This window comes from Triturus cristatus, chromosome 4_1 (assembly GCF_964204655.1).
Source record: "Triturus cristatus chromosome 4_1, aTriCri1.1, whole genome shotgun sequence".
In the NCBI taxonomy this organism is placed as follows: Eukaryota; Metazoa; Chordata; class Amphibia; order Caudata; family Salamandridae; genus Triturus; species Triturus cristatus.
Genome location: NC_140585.1, coordinates 932373082 through 932388190, shown reverse-complemented (window position 1 = coordinate 932388190; position 15109 = coordinate 932373082). Strand labels below are relative to the sequence as shown.

Here is a 15109-nt window from a genome sequence, read left to right as displayed (position 1 = left end):
CAAGGACTCATGGGCTATGGCCAAGTCCTTGGGCCTCTCCAGCCGCCCTGCGCAGTCTGCTTTTCACCCCTTTCGTGGCTACGTAAGGGGTGCCCCGCTACGTCCCGCCCAGAGCCAAAGGCCGCAGCAAGTTACCCAACCTTCCCACGGCCAGGGACGTGGGAACAACCGTTGTGGTTCCGGGGCCAGCGTGCGGGCCAGTCCACCAACCCCTCCTCTGCAGCAGCCTCCAAACCTTCCTAGTCTGACATTTTAGGTGCATCAAATGCCAGTGGGCGGCAGGATTCACCATCACCTCCCCCACTGGCGCACCATCACGTCGGACAGGTGGGTTTTGCAGATAGTCAGAAGGGGCTACTCCCTTCCCTTCGAGGCTACCCCTCCAGCAATGCCACTGCAATACCACCTCATGTCGGAGGATCATCTGGCCCTTCTCCAGCAGGAAGTTATGGCTCTCTTGGCCAAGGGAGCCTTCAAACGCGTTCCTGTCCCAGAAGTAGGTGGTGGAAGCAGGACAAGGGCCTGCTTCCTATCTTGGATCTCAGGGACGTCAACTGCTTCCTCCGGAAGGAGACGTTCAAGATGTTGACACTTGCTCAGGTCTGTCTGCCCTCGACTCGTAAGGCTGGATGGTAGCGCGGGACTTGCTGGATGCTTATTTTCACATCCCCGTACTGCTAGCCCACTGGCGTTACCTACGGTTCACGGTAGGCCATGAGCATTTTCAATTTACTTTGTTCCCCTATGACCTTACCAGCGCCCCTCGGGTGATAACGAAAGTGATGGCAGTGGACGCAGCTCATCTGCGCAGATCAGGGGTGTACGTCTTCCCCTATCTCGGCGACTGGTTGTTGAAGGTGGGCTCGCCCCAGGCAGTCGTTTCCCACCTCCAGAGTATGGCCGACCTCCTGCATTCGCTGGGGTTCTCCATCAATGTGCCGAAGTCACTCCTGATTCCCTCTCAGAAGCTCCTCTTCATCGGAGCGGTTCTGGACATGATGCGGTATCGGGTCTATTCTCCCGGACAGCGAGTCCAGGATATTCAGGCTATGATTCAGATCTTTCAGCCTCTATCCTGGGTTTCCGTCAGGATGACCCTGAGGCTGCTAGGCCTCATGGCCTCCTTAATCCTGCTCGTCGATCATGCCAGGTGGCATATGCGGGCTCTGCGTGGCACCTGAAGTTCCAGTGGGCTCAGCATCAGGGGACTCTGTCCGATTGCTTCCAGATCTCGGATGACACTGCACGTCAATTGCAGTGGTGGCTCACAAACCAGGATTGGGTCAACGGCAGATCCCTCTCCCTTCCCCAACCAGACCACACAGTAGTGACAGACGCATCCCTTCTGGGATGGGGCGGCCACATGGTAGAGGCGGAGATCAGAAACCTCTGGTCCCCGGCGAGTCTGGGCTCCACATCAACCTTCTGGAGCTTCGGGTGATTCGTTCTGCACTAAAAGCATTCCTTCCTTCTGTCCGGGGAAGAGTACTGCTGGGGTTCACAGACAACACCACTGCCATGAGGTACTGCAACAAACAGGGCACGGTGGGGTCATGGACCTTATGTCAGGAAGCCCTCCGCTTCTGGACATGGCTGGAAGGCAGGTTCCCTGAACTCCAGGGCGGAAAAACTCAGCCGCAAGTGCATGATGGATCACAAACGGCGTCGTCACTCGGAGATGGTGCAGGGTATTTTTCGACAGTGGGGAGAGCCTTAGTTAGATCTATTCGCCACCGAAGAGAACGCGCAATGTCAGCAATTCTGCGCATTGGAATTTCCAAAGCGGCACTTGCTAGGCAACGCTTTTCGCCACAAGTGGAGTTGCAGTCTGTTGTACGCCTTTCCGCCTATAGCACTTCTGTGTTCAGAGTGCTGAAGAAGATCAGGCGCGACCGGGCCCATGTCATCCTTGTGGCTCCGGATTGGGCACAGAGAGTCTGGTATCCCGAGCTGCTCACCATGGCCATCGATCCTCCGACCCGTCTGCCCCTTCAGGAGGATCTTCTGTCGCAGCAGCAGGGGATGGTCCTCCATCCGAACCTGTCCAGATCCTCCATCCGAACCTGTCCAGCCTCCACCTCCTTGCGTGGAGATTGAGCAGCGGGTGTCGGATCCAGGCGCATGTAATGGACCTAGCTCCTGGGGAATAGGGACAACCAGCCGTGCCCTGGGATGTGAGCAGGGACACCGCCCCACCTGGCCCAGGCAATTGCGTCCTCACTCAGGATCCACATGCGGGGGGAGGGGGGGACGGAGCCCTACCAATGCTGCGCCTGGCCCCTACCTAGTCTCTGTCCAGATAGGGCTGGTGAATGCTCCAGGAGTGCTGCGAATACTTGTTTGCCTGGGCCCGGGAGGATTAGCGGTGCGGGCTAAGCCGGCGGATGCTTGTGGAGCTCTCCCCGGGGAAGAATGGGCCGATCTCCGTCTGACGCACTGTGGTAGTGGTGCGCAGTGCCAACCCCTACAGCAGTCAATGTCTGCTTAGGCCAATATGAGCGGGTTCAGCCGATCTTCTCACCCAGCCCACACCACGTGCCCCCCCGCCGCTATAGATGATGGCGCGGGGGCCTCCACTGAAAGTGCTCACATGATTCTGGGCCCTCACATGGGCATCTCCCGGTACCTGCTCTCCGTCGCAGTCCTTTACGGGTAGTGTCTCCGTTCCGATAAATGAGCCACGAGCTGTGGAGCCACGTAGCAGCCAGGTGCCTTCTCACCCCACCTCAGTCCCTCACACTGGCCAGCCGCTCTCCGCCACCCCCCCGCAGGCCACCGCGGCTCTCTCTGCCCCCACGGGCCTCCCGCTATCGTCTTCAGTCCCTGCCCTGGTAGAGAGAGGTGGGGGAGAGAGTCAGACCCGGGCCGGCCGATGCCGAGACCCGGGGCGGCTCCTCCATCTCGCCGTCGCTAAGATCACCGATGCGCAGCACAGCCCCGAAGGCACCGCTCCTTCGGCGACAACTCTCGGGATCGCAGTCCACCCACCGGGTCCTCCGAAACTGGTAAGCACCTCGGGAGCCCCCTGGCCCGGGAGCTCCGGGCCACTCTGCTCAGCAAGATGGTGCGCACTTCGCCGTCGCCCCAACGCAAGACGCCGGCTTCCACTTCTCCAGCAGGCCTCACTCTGATGTCACTGGATACGCTGCTCCCGGTTGATGTCGGAGCCCCGCTGCCTCAAGCTTAAGTTATCAGAGCCTTCTGATCGAAAAATCGCACATAAGAACAGTATAACTGTGCCGGATAGACGAGGGGGAAGGTTAGGAGTGGAGGAGCTCTGCTAAACGGCGGCCATCACACTTCGTAGCTTGGCCACGCCCCCCTCTGGTTCCTTTGTTGAAGAAACCTAAAGCTGATCCCGAAGTGCTCAGCAATTTTCTGCAAATTCCCTGCTATCTATACCCGCGAAAATCTTGGAAAACTGGCTCAGTGTCAATTATCCGATTTTGTAGAAGCCAATAGTCTCCTACATGACTCTCAGTCAGTCTTTCGGTCAGGCTACAGCACGTAGATAGCATTGGTAGAAGTTGCCGAGTCAGTGAGAAGGACAGTTGACGGTGGCGCATCTCAACAGCGTTTGATACGGTGGTGCATTCAATCCTGCTGGAAAGACTAAACCAGCTTGGTGTGTGGGGGATGGCACGTGCCTGGTTCCAGTCACTTCTGGAAGACTGTTCCCAACGGGTCTTTCTCCGCCCGTTCTCCTCCGCACCGAAACCACTTTACGTGGAGTGCTGCAGGGTTCCGCCTTGAGTCCACTGCTTTTTAATATCCACCTCGCCTCGCTGGTCGATCCTATTGTTTGCATGGAGGGTGAAGGTAGTTTCCTATGCGGACGACACTCAGCTGGCGTTCTCGTTTAAAGAACATTCAACAGAAATTTAAGGAATGCCTAAAAGACATCTCAACATGGATGAACAGAAATTGTCTGAAACCAATGCAGATAAGACGGAGACCTTGTTCTTCAGTCAAGCATCCGCCCCCCCCCCCCCCCCCCTCCTTTCCGTGCTTCTGCTAGCCTTAAGACTGTGCCTACAGACTCAGCTAGAAATCTCGGAATCAGGTGCAAGATGGATCTCTCCTTCACAGCACAAGTCCGGCAAATTTCTTCCGCCTGCTTCGGGAAACCGAGAACCATCATGATGTTTTTATGTTTGCTGCTGTAGGAGAGCCGTAGGATTACGGTCCATGCAATAGTGACCTCTCAGTTGGATCATGCCAACAGCCTCTACCTGGGGTTACCTGCCTATTTGATCCACAGGCTGCAGATGGCCCAGAACGTGGCAGCTAGGCTAATCCGTCGGGTCCCTTTCCGTCACCACATCTCTCCTCACTTGAGACAGCTACACTGGCTTCCAGTGTCCATGAGGAGAGAGTTCAAGGTTTTGACCTTTGCCTTTCGAGCGGCAAGCGGTAGGGGCACCTCAGGCAGAGGCTTTGCCCTTATCGACACGATCGGACCCCGAGATCTAACCTCCTGCGGCTCCTCTGTGTCCCACGCTATGTAGTCTCGACAAGGGGGCAATTCCTTCACAGTTAGGACCGCCAATCACTGAAACGCATTGCCTTGTCACTTGCGCTTGTTAGAAACAGAACATGAATTTAGGTAGGCCTTAAAAACCTGGCTCTTCAAGCAGGGGTAGCACCACTGGCTGATCTGTCTCTTTAGTATGTTGCCAGTTCCGGGACACCTCCTTGTGAGGTTGCCTCGCGCTTTATAAATGAACATTGATTGAAAGCATAGTGAAACAGAGCAAAAAGTGAGTTAGGTGGATACATTAAAACACTAGTAAATCCCTTCATTGTACATGGACTTTGCAAAGGTAATGGGTATGAATAAAGGCCGGGCTTGACAATCCACCAGGTTTTCTTTGAAGGGTGCCCCTCCAGCTTCCCTCCCCTTCCACATCTCCTTGTCGTCCCCATTTATGACTGGACGCACCTTTGACAGATAAATAAAACATAAAGCAGGAATTCAAACTCCCATGGATCAACCACATAGTTCACTGGTTTACTTTGTTACAGGGTATCAGTTTAAGGGATATTAGAACCATACGTTACAAGAAACTAAGTTACGGAATAAGCATTGTGCATATAACAGGTTAGTCAAGATGGAGTCTGGACATTTATTTATGTGATATTGTGGTATCTTCATTTCTATGCGATGCATTCTCCCCTTAGGGTTATGCCCCCGGCTGCTCAGACAGAGTGACTGTGATGTAATTAGTATGCTGGTGTGTGCATAGTTTGAGTTGAGTGCGTGGGCTGAGCAGCAAGGATGCTGCTCCAGGTGGGGGTTCTTTACTACCATCTTTACCTGTGACCTGAAACTCCTGACTTGAGAATAAACCTGATCCTGTTTCACCTATACTGCTGGCTCCCTTGCATCTTTAATGACTACAGATATGCAGTTGGATTACTAGTTCAGTAATTTAGTTGACTTGTAATATTGTTGTGCTGAATATTTGAAAACATACAATTGCTTTAACAAGCTTTGTGATTGTATGTCTCTTGCTCTAATGTAACCGTAAACATTAAGCAAAATACCTATAAATGTATGTCACACAAAATCCCAATAAACTTGTTTAAAAACATTATTCTCCTGATCTCGCAAAATGTTACTGTAAATAAACTCAGATTATACTTGGAATCCATTGCTGAGTTTTCAAACTGAGAATGAACTAGAACCCTTAAAGTCTGACCTTCTCCACTTGACCAGATTGTGTGATTCTTAGGCACATCATTTCATCTCACTGTTACTTTTATTGTCATAATTGTGATCATAAGCTGTACACTATATCAATTACCGAGCATTTGCATTTAACAGCTAGGTAATCTTGAGCTTGCAGCAGCAGACAGTCCATTTGTCCCACACTTTAAGTGTGGTACTTCAAAACGGGAGTCAAAGGGTTTGTGTTGAAGAGGGTTAGGTCTGCTTATCCAGAGGACAAATATGAAGCCTTGTTGACTTGATCCAAACAAAGGTTGGTGGGTGTGTGGTGATAGCAATTTTCCACCCCTGCTTGTTCACCGCATGAGCTGCATGCTACTTCCCTATTCTCAATGGTTCTATTAAAAGTTTGTTTCTTTTATTCCGCTAAATTGTCTGATTAGCAGACTGTGCTTCTCACCCTCATAAAATTTCTAATATGCATCTCTCCCCTACAACCTTTAAAATCCCTATCTTATTTGGACCTTTAGTGGTATTTATCCCATGCATTTTCTTCCTTCAACCAGTTTATACCGCAGCATTGAATGTTGCACGCCGCTCCCCCCTTACCAGTTGGAGACTTTCATAACCCTTCTCTGTTGTTTGGGGAACATCATCAGGTGGACCCATGTCCTCCGTGTACTACCATTGGTACAGGGTCCCTCTGGAACTGCCTGGTTTGAATTCAGAGTAAGAGTGCTTCTTTTAGTAAGGATATGATGAACTTAGTCTTTAGGAATAAGAGTCAGAATCATGTCTACAATAAGCAATACCTCAGTACTATTTATGCAAGGTAACTTACTAGGGATCCATCCTCCACCTTCCATGTTCTCTTTACCATCAACAGCCCTATGACAGTAGCTACAATACTGCCAGGGAAGGTGAAGATATCTGGTCGCCAGTTTGCCCCAGTTTCAGATATTTCAGACTGATATTGCAGTTGTGGTGCAGGGAAAGGATATGGCCACACAAGAGCTGACATCCACTTTGAGACTGAACATCTTCTGTTCGAACAATCAGTGCATGATCAAGCCGAGCGCAGGTACTCATCCAGAACGGGAGGTTCCTAAGGCTGTTGCACCATGGGATTGAGCTAGTCTCTCATTTCAGGCACAGTGCTGCAGGCCTGTGCCCTTAAAGAGATGTAACAAGTCTGGATCAGTGAAAGCAGGTCGGGGGGACAAAGGGCATTATTTAAAGTTTGGCAGGCAGGATGTTCTGTCAAAAGTGGAGGATATGCTGTTTGCCATATAACAAGTGCACTAGTCTATAATGCACTTGTAATTTGAATAATGAGACTGCCACTACGTTTGTGGTGGAATATCCAGTCTGTCAAACTCCACATATGGCTCTAACTTCAGTTTGCTACAATGATCCTGGAGTCTGGAAACTGTGAGTTCAGCCTAACTCCTCCTGTGGGAGGTCTCTGTTGCAGCTGCAACCTGGCCAAACATGTCCATATCATGACTTCTGCTCTGCCCGTGCTGTTCAGCCCAACTCTAATGCTAAGCACTTGACAGGGACAGCACCTTTGAGTCAGTGTGAAGTGAGCCTTACTGCAGGAATTAAATGAGGGACAACAACATTTGGAGACAAGGAAAGGGATATGCCCCTGCTGAGCTAGCTTCCCAGGACATCTAACTGCAACAAGGAATATGACCCCACAACTGCACATGGCAATCCAGATCTTGCAGGAGTTGTAGTAGGTGTCTCTCTCAGGAGTATCTTACTTTAAAATCTGCTCTAGCTGCCCATACCTCAAAGATAGTAGCCTCCATGGTAAACAGGAATTAGAGTAGCTGGATTAGGTGATTCATACCCCTCTCTCCCCCAGATACTCTGCTTTTCCTTCTTGCTTTCCTCGATCCACCCTCGATACTTTGAGGGTAAAGCTGAAGGCCATAAAGTCTGCCCCAATCCCTAGCCTTCTCATGCCACAACTGCTCTTGCCATACCTAGTGCATCTCCAATGATAGCGATGCCACTGTTGAGGTGCCAAAGCAAACTGTAAGCAGCATTGCTGGTTGTGGCAAGTAAATTCGCCGGTCCAGAGGTCTTTCCCTCACACAGACTAATGACAGTGCGATAATGGCTTGCTGCCACCTTCATCTCTTGCACAGGTTTTAGAGGTACCACTCTTTGCTTCCAGATGATGCTCTGGAGCATTACATGCTCAAACTCAACTGCAGCAAGAAAGGTATGGAGCAAAAGTTGCTGATGTCTAGGATCTCATTAATACTTCTTTCAACCATGTAAAGGGCAAAGGATGTGTATCCAGGCCCCATTTCATAACATTTATTACTGAGAACCATATGGAAAATTTATGGAAAATTATTTTCATTGAATTTTGGTAGCTTACAAAAACCATAAATCCTTGCCTTCAGCCGGCAGTGTGAAGCTTAATCTTCCCAATGATCCTTTCCATATTGGTTGTCTACTAGATATTCCTTTACTTGTTCCCTGAATCTCCTGATTAGCAGGTCTTCAATGAGTTCCATTGTCCCCTTGATTGTTGCTGCCCCTCGTTCTGAGTCACTAGTCGCAGTCATTTAAGTCATTAGGGCAAGTATTTTATTTGAATTCCGTGGCCATGAGCGCCAGACATAGACCCAATCGTTTCTCAAAGCCTACCCCTCTTTGCTCCACTGCCATAGAAAATATTCCCCATCCCTATAATTTCCCCAACCCTGTACTGCCGCTGCCTGTGTATCGGGACTGTGTTGTAGATCTGGTGGTGTTCCAAGCTTGCAATCTTTAGGGGATGTAGTACCAATATGAGGCCAGTGTTATCAGGGGTTCTTTGATGAGGCATTTGAGGCTGTAATTCTTGCCCTAAGGGGAACTGCAGTCAATTCCTTGTCTGTGAGAGTCCTTCCTAGTTTATTTTCCCATCTAATTTTTCCTACTTATTTCCAGGTACCTGGTTGCGTATCAGCTGTTTATATATGCCTGATAATATGCTCTTTTCCCAACTTTTTTGTATTTTGAGAATTTTAATATAATGTTGTGAGGGCACCAAAGAGGATTTCTGTCATTAACATTGTAGAAATGAGATGCTTTGTATGTATGTTTTAAGTGTTTACTTTTTCTGTTTTTCCATTTTGAGTCTTTCAGAGTTTGTTTTAGAAAATTGCATTTATTCTGCTGTTGATTTGGTTAATTCCAGTTTGTTATTAATATTTCAGGATATTCAGTTCTCATTTTAGTATGGAATAATTTTGCATTATGTAGATACTCGTCTGGACTTTAGTGAAACACTAACCTCCCACAGCAGTATTCATGAGCTTGATTAAATGTTTTACATTAGTTACAGACACTAATGTGTAAATCTTGTTTTAGATTAGAGCATGACTTGCAAAGTTGGGAATCTAGACTCCAGATGAAAGAAGAAAATCACAGAACAGAACTGGAATGTTTACAGTTGGAAAACAAAGAACTAGTGTCACAGTTAGAAGGGTCTCAGAAGCTTCACAAGGATTGCCAGCATGAGCTATCTAAGTTGGATGAAGAAGTAAAGTTGCTAAAAGGGCAATTAACAGTGCTTGATAATTCATTCAGAGAATGTGATTCTATAAAAGAGAAACTTGAAGCTGTGGTCAAAGAACTGGAATCTGAAATTCAAAATTATACATTTAGTTGTGAGCAGCTTCAAGCTGACCTGCAAGCCTCCAAAGAGCTGACCAACAAGCTTCATGCAGAGATTGAATCAAAGGAACAGACTATTATTGGACTTCTTGCTGCCAAGGAAGAGGCTGTTTTATCAGTGACCACCGAGTTATTAGAGCAGCACAGAATTGAAGTGAAGGGGCTAGAGGGTAAACTTATTCTGGCAGCAGAAGAGAAAGAGAACCTTGAAACTGAGAAAATGAAACTAGAGAAGAGACTGGGGGTTCTTACTGAAAAGATGAAGACCATCAAGGATCAAGGCAAAGAGCACAAGGCCCGTCTCGATTCCTTCACCAAGTCCATGTCTTCCTTGCAGGATGACCGAGACCGGGTGCTAGAAGAGTACAGACAATTGGAAGAGCGACATCTTGCTGCAATCTTTGATAAGGACCAACTCATCCAAGAGGCTGCTCGTGAGAACAATGAGCTCAAAGAGGAAATCAGAGGCTTATACAGCGGGATGGATGACCTAAACAGTGAAAATGCCAAACTCGCTGCTCAGTTAGTGAGATATAGGGAAGACCTTAATCAAGTGATCACCCTGAAGGACTCTCAACAGAAACAACTCCTCAAAGCTCAGCTGGAGCAAATCCACAGCCTCGAAGAGGAAAAGAACATCTTCGAAAGGCAGCTAAGAGACTCTGTGATAACTGCTGAGCAGCTAAACCAGACTGTAAATGATTTGCAAGATCAAAAGCAAAAAGTAGCAAGTGAGGCTGAGACGTTGACTTTGTGTGTGTCTCAGTTGAATAGTGAGCTTGCTGCACTGAAAGGTGGTGGCCCACTGTTTGAGCTAGAAGTGGAACTGCAGAATAAAGAAAGGAATTTGGAAGGGCTGAGCACGGAACTCCTTGTCCTTCAGGATAGGATAAAGGAACTAGAGGAAAATATACTCAGTAGTGAGAGGGAAGCTGAAATTAAGGTTGCAAAAATGGAGGCGAAGCATGAAAAAGAGCTCAAGAGTCTACAGCATGAAGCTGGTATCATGAGAAATGAGACAGAAACTGCAGAGGTACGGGTGGCAGAGCTGGCTAAAGATTTGATGGAGATGGAGCAAAGGTATCTTTCTGTGTTCGAGGAGAATGTGGATCTAAAAGCACAAGCTGTGGCCTTCGGAAAGTCCATGAGCTCTCTCCAGGATAGTCGTGACGCGGCCGAGGGACAACTTGAAGATATGAAAAAGAAATACTCATCTGATCTGGAGATTCAAGAGGTTCTAGTTAAAGAGCTCCAGAAAGAACTAACTCAGCTCAGAGGCGAGCAAGGCTTGCTGATAATGGAGAGAGACTCTTTGTCCTTGGAACTGACCTCCTTAAAGAGCAGTACAATTGAACAAGGTCTGCTCTCCCAAGTTGAGCAGCTCAAGCAGCAACTGATATCTAAAGATGAAGAGGTTGCTCGCCTGTCCTCTGAGCTGGATAGCTACTCCACACAGCTGAAGTCATTCTCCAATGCCATGGGGAGCCTACAGGATGAGAGAGACCGGCTACTCAGTGAGCTGGACAGGCAGAGGAAAGTGGAGGAAGGGAAACAGCAAAGTGCGGCAGGGGCTAGTCCTGCTCAGGTACAGAGCATGAAGAATGCACTTTCTTCTCTGCAAAATGACAGAGACCGCCTGGTAAGTCATCTGAATTTGTAATCATTATCTTATGGTCGTTTATGGTTCAAGGGTGCTTACATCTGTCCTATTGAAGGCACTGTTGTAGTGTGGTTTTTAGGCACAGGTGTGCGCATCCCCTATTGCTTTTGGAAGATCCACAGCAATGATTTTTAAATTGAGACTGAAAATAAATCACTGCCATGCGTTATCCCAACATAAATTAGTAGTGCTGTGCTCTCATTCTCCGTGGTACTACACCTTGTTTGAGCTGCCTAAAGTTTAGTTCCACCCTCTATGTCCTTTTCTAATTTCTTAGTACTGACTCTGTGCTTCTCTCTGGAGTTCTTAGTCTTAATGTTATGTCCAGGGCTGCTTCATCTCTATTCAAAACATTTAGAATAACATTCTGGGTTTTACCAAAGCCTAGATCTATTTGGAAACAAAACATCCATTTTCTATTAAACTTTATTTTTTTAAAAAAAAGGCCCTTGTAGACAAAGCAGATCTCTTGCTTGAAGTATCAGGCTTGCTAACACAGAGCCCCTCCATGAAGGTCTGGGGCCATCTATAGCGGTCTGTTGCAATTTTCTGCTTCTAAATAGATTCTTAAGCACTGTACCTTACTCAAGTTCGTGTTTGCTGTTGGATAGATTTCAGTTAGCCATTTACAGATGGCTTGTCCTTTTAAAAAAAAATATATATATATTGCCTTTGTAAGATTGGAATGCAGTACAAGATGTGTCTTTGTTTCTTTATTCCATTTATCGCCTGTTATATACAGAATACTTAAGTGGGTACATTTCTCACCGGGTGGTTGGCTTAAACAATTCTTTGTGAACTATTCACCAACAACAGAATCTTTATATTAGTTAACAAAACTTAGGAGATGGTTATGGAACACCTACTTGTGTCTGCGTACACAAAGAATTCCTATATGTTTTTGTTCACTATTTTATATTATAGACTGCTTCTCCAACATTTGCATAGGAGAAAGTTTTCAGATTCCTTCAGGGTTGATAAGAGCATTGCTTATGTATGTAGATATTTTGAAAGAAACGTTAATGAGAATTAAGAGAAATTTCACTCTCCATATGTTTTCTAGCATTATTTTAAATCAATTGTTTATTCATATTGATATGCAGCTAGTGAGATCTTGTTCACCCTCTTCATCTAGGCACTATTTTCAGAATGGTACCATATCTGTCTTTTCCCAGGATAAAGACATAAAATTGACCAAGTTCTTCTCAATGATACACATGTTTAGTTTTTGGTGGGAATGATTTTGGGATTGGAATGTAAATATGTGTAAAATCCATAGTGCTGTCTTCGCTTAAACAGACCAATATCTTTTTCTACTAGATAGACCTTGGTTTGTGTTGTGTACCCACTAGAAAGGAAATCTGTTTTAAGGTAACCCTGTTTGGCTGCAGGGATCCCACTGATGGTCATAGGATGTTTATCAATGTCAGTAAGCATGATACCCGAATACCAACTGCACAGCCATCTTGCTGAGAGGTGTATGTGTTAATCCCAAACCAACCAGCAGTTTTACGTTAACCCCTGCAACTTTACTGACTAGTAGGGCCACATGCTCAGTAGTAGGCTTTATTTGGTGTTTCTTCTAAGGTATTAGATTGCTGTTGGCCCATATTTATACTGCAGTCCCTTGGATACCTGTTTTTGTGTTGCTCTTCTTGTTCCATTTTCCAAGGATTTATTTTGCATTTGACCTACACCTTTGGCTCTGCCTGTATTTTTCTCTCATTGAAGCTAAAGGAGTTGAAGAATCTGCAACAGCAGTACCTGCGCATCGGAGAGGAGGCAGGAGATATTGCCCAGCTAAGAACCCATCTGCAGGAGTCTCAGCAGCAACTAGATGAGCAGCTAAGTCTACAGGAACAGCTGAGGCAGGAAAAAGTTTTCCAACAGCAAGAGCTCCTGCAACTAAGGTATACGTTTTAGGTCTTTCAAACTTAACATTGCATCTTGATCAATGTTTTTTTCACTAACACACTTTTTAGGTCGAGTCTAGCGCAGCATGCATGTGCTGCTCTGCTAGACTTTATGTAAGGGCTTTCAGAAAGCTCACCTCACTCGCGCACATGCTCCTGCGTGGGCTTTTGGTTTTGTCCCAGCCTATTGGCCTTTGCGTGCGTCTTTTTAACAAAGACAGCACGCAATTGGCCAAAGGCTCTTTTTGTCGCACCTTTTTGTCCCCCATGTTCACGCCCACGGCCTAATGCTTGCGGTTACGCGCAGCATATGTTTCCAATTATCGTGCCCAGACGCGGGCGCGATAATTGGAAACATATGCTGCTGCTCGCAACCGTGCGCGCACACCAGCAGCCCCCGCATCTCATTTCGTCCCTCACTGTATGGCCTGGTGCTCACTCTCGCGTGCACGGGCTTGTTTGTTTTGCTTCTGCTCCTTCGCCATCCTTAAACCACTTAGTGCCCTTAAGCACCCCCCCCCCTCCCCCCCCAGCCTGTGTGCTGGCTCGGTACTTCAACACGCCTGCTTCTCACCCAAGCAATTTCAGGGAATTTCTTGCAGTCTAGTGCCGCTATAGATGCCCTGTCCCGAATCGCTTTCCCGATGTGGTTTACACACCCATGCTGTCACTCGCTTCTACTTCACCATCCTCCCCCGTGTTCACCACTCCTCCCCTTCCTAGTCATTGCGTGTTGCTTTTCTGGTTGAGGTGAGTGAAAGCGTCTGCCATGTGATGTTATGCACTCTCGAGGGGGAGGAGCAGGGTTTGAGGGTCCCTTTCCAATGAGGTGTTTTTCAGCCCAGGGAGGCTGCCAGGCGCAGGCAGGTGTCCCCACAAGGCGGCCATTGATTCGCTTGTCACGGGGATGGGTACCGTTTTTTATTTGTGGTATAAATTGCACTGCTGTGCTCGACTGGCTGCAGCAACATTTGTGCTTGTGTGTATCAAACAGCCAGGTCCCCAGGGGTGCACGCATACTCTGCGGCCCCCATGCCAGTCGCAACCCAGCACTGTGTTTACACTTCTTGTTATCTTAGAGCGTGACTGTAAAGCTCCTCACACGTTACAATCCCATTGATCCATAGTGCCGGGCGCCTTGATCGAACAGTTCCACTAAAATGAAAGGACGCCGAATGTGTTACAACTGCTATAAAAATTAATTTATTGCTTTTCACATTTATATCAATAACAATTAACGAATGCTTAACTTTGGTGTCAGTATTTCAAAATCTGGACTAGTGGGTATATCCAAAAACGTGGATTATTTAATACACAGCATTATTCTGTACATGCTATACATAGAAGCATACAAAGCTGCAGTGAAGCTCTGCTGTTCCTGTTCATGGTGGGCTGTGTCAGGTCGGCATATTAGAACAGTAGACTGTTATTTTCAGATCTCTAGATCTTTTGAAGCTTTTCATCCATCCTTGTCCTTTTCATTCAGATTTCTTCAGCTGGCGTCCATTCACTGACATCTGTAATCCAGTCTTCCTATTTGGGAACTTTAAGGCTTAACCAATTTCTCACTGTGCACCTCCTAACTAGCAAAAGTGTACATTGCACAAACTTTTTCTTAATTTACTTTTACAACGGATGACCCCTATGCCTAACAAGCATTGGCATAGCCAATAGGTCTCGCCTTTGGGACCTTGAAAGTAAAAAAAAAAAAGAAATTGAAGTATAAGACTTCACGTTTACATTTACTTCGTATTTAGGATGCAGTAAATGTAAACGTGAAGTCTAACCCTTTTTATTTTTTTTACTTACAAGGTCCCAAAGGCGAGACCTATTGGCTATGCCAATGCTTGTTTCACTCTGCAGGTCACACCCTGGACTTAATTTTCTCGATGTTGCTACTAGCTAGCATTGACCCTCCAAAACCGTGCTTTGGTCTGATCATTCACTTATCTGTTTTCATCTCCCCGCCCTCAAGACAAAAAGTCAAGTACTCACGTGCCATAACAAGCCATAAAGACAGTGGAAGAAGGTTACCCTGCTTGCATGGGCCAAGGAACAAGTGCCCCCTTTACACTCTGACATCACAGACGTGGACCTAGTTCTCTGTAATTTCAATACGATATTGAATTTGTTTTTTTACAAAATCGCCACTCAGAGCCTTGTCAAAAAGAGCACCCATAG

The 15109-nt window shown here is 47.1% G+C and overlaps 1 protein-coding gene across 2 annotated transcripts in view; it reads left to right on the top strand.

Annotated features, from left to right (window-relative positions):
- Nucleotides 1–15109, top strand: part of GOLGB1 (golgin B1) — a 315045-nt gene that overhangs the window by 181577 nt on the left and 118359 nt on the right. For both annotated transcript variants that reach the window (XM_085653794.1, XM_085653791.1), the window contains 2 exons: nucleotides 9050–10994; nucleotides 12747–12925. In XM_085653794.1, coding sequence (XP_085509920.1) covers nucleotides 9050–10994; nucleotides 12747–12925 — 2124 coding nt within the window. The remainder of the gene's footprint in view (nucleotides 1–9049; nucleotides 10995–12746; nucleotides 12926–15109) is intronic.